This window comes from Lolium perenne, chromosome 4, assembly GCF_019359855.2.
Source record: "Lolium perenne isolate Kyuss_39 chromosome 4, Kyuss_2.0, whole genome shotgun sequence".
NCBI lineage: Eukaryota > Viridiplantae > Streptophyta > Magnoliopsida > Poales > Poaceae > Lolium > Lolium perenne.
Window position 1 is genome coordinate 77381870 of NC_067247.2, and position 4444 is coordinate 77386313.

The 4444-nt window shown below is 46.0% G+C and overlaps 1 protein-coding gene across 1 annotated transcript; it reads right to left on the bottom strand.

Moving 5' to 3' along the window:
* Nucleotides 1-2142: 2142 nt before the first annotated feature.
* Nucleotides 2143-2853, bottom strand: LOC127348458 (uncharacterized). The gene has a single exon (XM_051374481.2). It carries the CDS (start codon nucleotides 2800-2802, stop codon nucleotides 2143-2145), a length of 660 nt encoding a protein of 219 aa, XP_051230441.1. The 5' UTR covers nucleotides 2803-2853.
* Nucleotides 2854-4444: the final 1591 nt, after the last annotated feature.

Sequence of the window (4444 nt, forward strand, 5' to 3'; positions counted from 1 at the left end):
GCCCGGTTTGGACCGGCCACTCCGGTCCATGGCCCGGTTGGACCGGGTTCTAGACCGAGCGCGCCGGTGCCCAACCGGACTTTGCGCTTGTGCCATCCGGGCTGGATCCAGTAAGCCTCAGAAGCTCGTCCGGTCAAGACCCGGTCCCAGCTCCGGTTGAAACCGGACGGTCCGGTCACTGGCCCGGTCTGACCGGCCTGTGCACCGGCCAGTCCGGCGCCAAATCCGGTCGACCGGGCTCCTCGAGGAAATTGATGACGTGGCAAGTGAGCAACGGCTAGATTTTGAAGAACACTATAAATAGCCCTTCTCCTACCTCTGAAAAGTTAGGCACTACACTACAAGCTGTTCTTGAGCTCTCTCTCTCTCATACTCCATTGCTAGAAACACCAAAAGCCTCAGATCTCCCTCCTCCTCCACTCAAACTCAAATCCCTCCAGGGAAACGTTAGAGGAGGACCCGATCTACTGTTCTACCAAGCCAAATCTCATTCCCCCTTGTATTCATCAAGAAGCTTACTTCCTAGGGTTCCTTGGAAACCCTAGGTGGGCAAGAGTGGTCCGGAAGCATCCGGGCTGTGGATTTGCTCCTAACAAGATTGTGAAGGTTTAGAGGCTACCTCAAAGTCTACCACAAGTGAGTGAGCTATTCCTTCGTGGGATAGGCTCCGGAGAATAGGGTGAGCCTTCGTGGCGTGGGGAATCCTTCGTGGGACCTCCACCCCTCCAAACGTGACGTACTTTCTTGCAAAGGAAGGGAACACGGGAATACATCCTCGTCTCCGCATGCTATCGATTATCTCTAACCGAACTCCTTACTTGTGATTTAGCTGCTTGTGAGAGCCTTCGTGCTCGAGTTAGTTGTATCCTCATATAGGTTGTTTCACCTAGTTTGCATTAGGCTCATCTTTATATTCCGCAAAGCCTAATATTGCAAAGAAAGAATTAAAATCTGTAGAAACCTATTCACCCCACCTCTAGGTTTACCATCTCTGAACTTTCATGCGCGAAACAAACCTCACCTCGTCTCCGCGCCCTCCGGTTGTCTCGCTCCTTACTTTTCTTATCATGCTTGGTTTCTTTACTTGTTGCACTTGCCTAGGATCATACTAGGAACATCTCCACCACTAAAGCTATCACCTTTACCTTCCGCATCGCCTAAAATAGAAAAGTACATAAAATTTGTGTAGCGTCCATTCACCTCCCTCTTGTTCGCTACGATCCGTTCAGAAACCGTGATGGAGGATGCTGGTAAGGAAGCAGATAGAATCTGCCGGGAGGCCTTGAGTACATTTCACGAGTTCCATATTCTAGTGAATATGTCATGGTATGTTCTCGTCCTGATTTGTCATATGCTATGAGTTTGGTCAGTCAATACATGACTAATCGTAGTAAAGAACATTGGAAAGCTGTTCAGTGAATTTTCAGGTACCTTCGTGGCACATCCAAAGCTTGCTTGAAGTTTGGCAAGACCGGTGAGGGACTCGTAGGCTATGTGGATTCAGATTTTGCTGCCGATTTGGATAAGAGAAGATCCCTCACAGGTTATGTGTTCACTCTTGGTGGATGTGCTGTGAGTTGGAAGCCAACGTTACAACCTGTTGTTGCCCAATCTACGACCGAAGCAGAATATATAACAATTAATGAAGCTTGCAAAGAGTCTGTTTGGTTGAAAGGTTTGTATGATGAACTTTGTAGAGATGATTCTTGCATTAACTTGTTTTCTGACAGTCAAAGTGCAATATACCTTACTAAAAATAAAATGTTCCATGAGAGGACAAAGCACATTGATATCAAGTACCATTATGTGCGCGATATTGTTGCTCAAGGTAAACTGAAGGTATGTAAGATAAGTACTCATGATAATCCTGCTGATATGATGACAAAGCCAGTTCATGTTTCCAAGTTTGAGCTTTGCTCTAGCTTGGTTGGTATAACTATTTACCCCAAGTGGTTGTTGGCGCCAGCAAGTGTTTTTCTTTGTTGTTTAAGAGATTATTGAACTTCATGCTACAAGATGGAATTTATCTCAAGGTGGAGTTTGTTATATTGTGATCCAAATTCATATACTAAAGGGAGGCTAACTTCTGACGAGTGGAGCGAGGCCCATCGCCGGTAGGCTTGTACGGCTGCGACGTTGCCCTCATTCCTGCGCTCGTCCCCGTGCCAGGGCCCTCTTCCTCGCCGGGATCACCACCAGCTGCCGCGACAGGTGCAGCCTGGGCACCGCGGAGTCCTGCACCACGGCAGCAGGACGGGCAACGTCGCAGCCGTACTTGCACGACATCGCTCCGGCGTACTTCGCGCCGGCCGCCCAACCGCCCCAAACGCCGCACCCCTGGACAGCATCGCCTGTGTTCTTCCTATTTTGCGGGCGCTTCGCCGGCTCGGCGTCGACCTTGCCGCCGCCGCTCTTGGAGCAGGCCAGGTAGGCGGCGAGGAACGGGTCGTCACGGGGCACCCTCCTCATCAGGACCCAGCCGCTTCCGTGCTTGCTCATCACGAGCGTCGAACCTGCTGCGCGCGAGCCTGCCGGGATATGCTTCTGGATCCTGCTCGGCGGCAGTGGAAGCGGCAGCGGCTTGCCGACGGCAGCCGGCACGTCGTCGAGGACGACCGCGTGTACGGTGCCGGGCTCCGCGTGGCGGCGGTGCAGGCCCGCCGGTTTGAGCCGAGTCATCGACTCGTCTTCGCAGAAGAAGATCGGGTTGTTCGACACGAAGGCGGAACGAGCCGGCGGCTGCTGCTGATCGGCGCGACTGGTCCGGCGGCTCATCGCCGCTTGTTTGCTTCGGTGGCTCATTGATGTCTCGATTCGATCCTACTAAGGACAGTGCACGCCCGTCGAGACATTTTATTTACGTGTCTTGTTTGAGCCCGTGAACGATATTTCACCTTGCCTTGGCACGTGAACAAGGAGGCGTGGAAGGGTGCTGGTTGGCGTTCCTTGGGGATATCGATCGTGGCTTCGTACTATTACTGTTCTGCACTCGTGACGCTACAGTTATTTGCTGGGATAATGACTCGGGTCAGCAGCTTGATTGCTCGGATTGTGATGATGAAACTAAGTAGGCTCAACGAGCTAAAATTAAGCATATCAAGAAGAAGGAATAATACAAAAAAAATCCACTTGATTGCTAATAGTACAGTAGAAAGTATCAGAAGTAAAGAATTTTTAAGTTTGAACAAGACGTGAGGACCATAGTTCGTCAACAAAATCTAAAGGTCTTCATAAATGAGTATTATAAGAATTTATTTGGAGCACCGCTACCAAAAAAAATTGGTATGAGAGAAGAAATCACTCATGATATTTCTCACCTTTCATTTGATGGCTATCTTCGTCCAGTGGCAAATGGAGGGTTGCCATGATATAAGTTGAATTTTGGCGTCATAACACTCTTGCTCAAAAAATGGGGTGCTAGTAGAATTAAGCAATATAGGCCCATATGTGTAGCATTTTTTTTCCAATATTGAAGAAAATGGGTGCACACACACCTAGGTTCATCCTGGTATTTTCCTATATTGTGTACTTAATGTTAGCTCCAAGGTTTTCACCAAGGTTGGACCAAATTGTGTTACTGTAAACAATATAGATCCATCCTTATATAATATTTTATAGTTGTTTATGTATATTATCTCAAAGCCATTGAACATATGATTCATATGAGCTTTAAGAGGAGGCAAATGGGATTCTTGGATAAGTTTGTTATGCAAAGTATTGCGAGTAACTTTAAATGATGAACCAAATAATTTTAAATGGCGCTAACCACATTAGGTGTTTTTTTCAAATCTATGTATGTTTTTTTTTGAGGAACACAAATCTATGTATGTTGATTATATGAATGGGCATATGGTTTTTCTTAAAAAAAATACTTGTGGCGTTATAAGGTACTGTTCAAAATTAGGATCTTTATGTGGTTCGTTTATAAGAAGGTGTTATTAACTAAGGATAACCTTGTAAAAACACATTTGAAGGTTGCACTGAATGTGTCATTTGTGGTTCTTAAGAAACAATTGACCATCTTACTATTACTTGCCTATTTTTTCCATCTTGTTTGGAGTGTTGTGCATTTGGCATATAGTATTCCTCCTCGGGTGAATGTATTTGGTAATTGGCTAAATGAATTGAGAAGAAAACAAAGGCCCGGAATCGTGTGAGAGTTTGTGCTTTAGTTTGCGCAATTTGAAATTGTCGAAATGATGTGGTTTTTAATAGTGTTGCCAAACCAAACTTTTTGCAGGTTATTCACATGGTTTGTCAATCCACATGTGGTCTTACCTCTTTTATATGAAGCAACGGAAAACTATGGATACTAGGTGTAATCAAATGATGACGGTTGTATGTGCTATATTTTACTATGGTGGTTGGTTACATTCTAAACGATTTGGAGATGCATAATTTTTTTGTTCTCGTTGTTTAGATGGCTGATTTATGATGTCATTTT

Bases quoted from the DNA above. Each gene is read 5' to 3' on its own strand.
- LOC127348458 (XM_051374481.2), bottom strand. From the start codon at position 2,802: ATGAGCCACCGAAGCAAACAAGCGGCGATGAGCCGCCGGACCAGTCGC.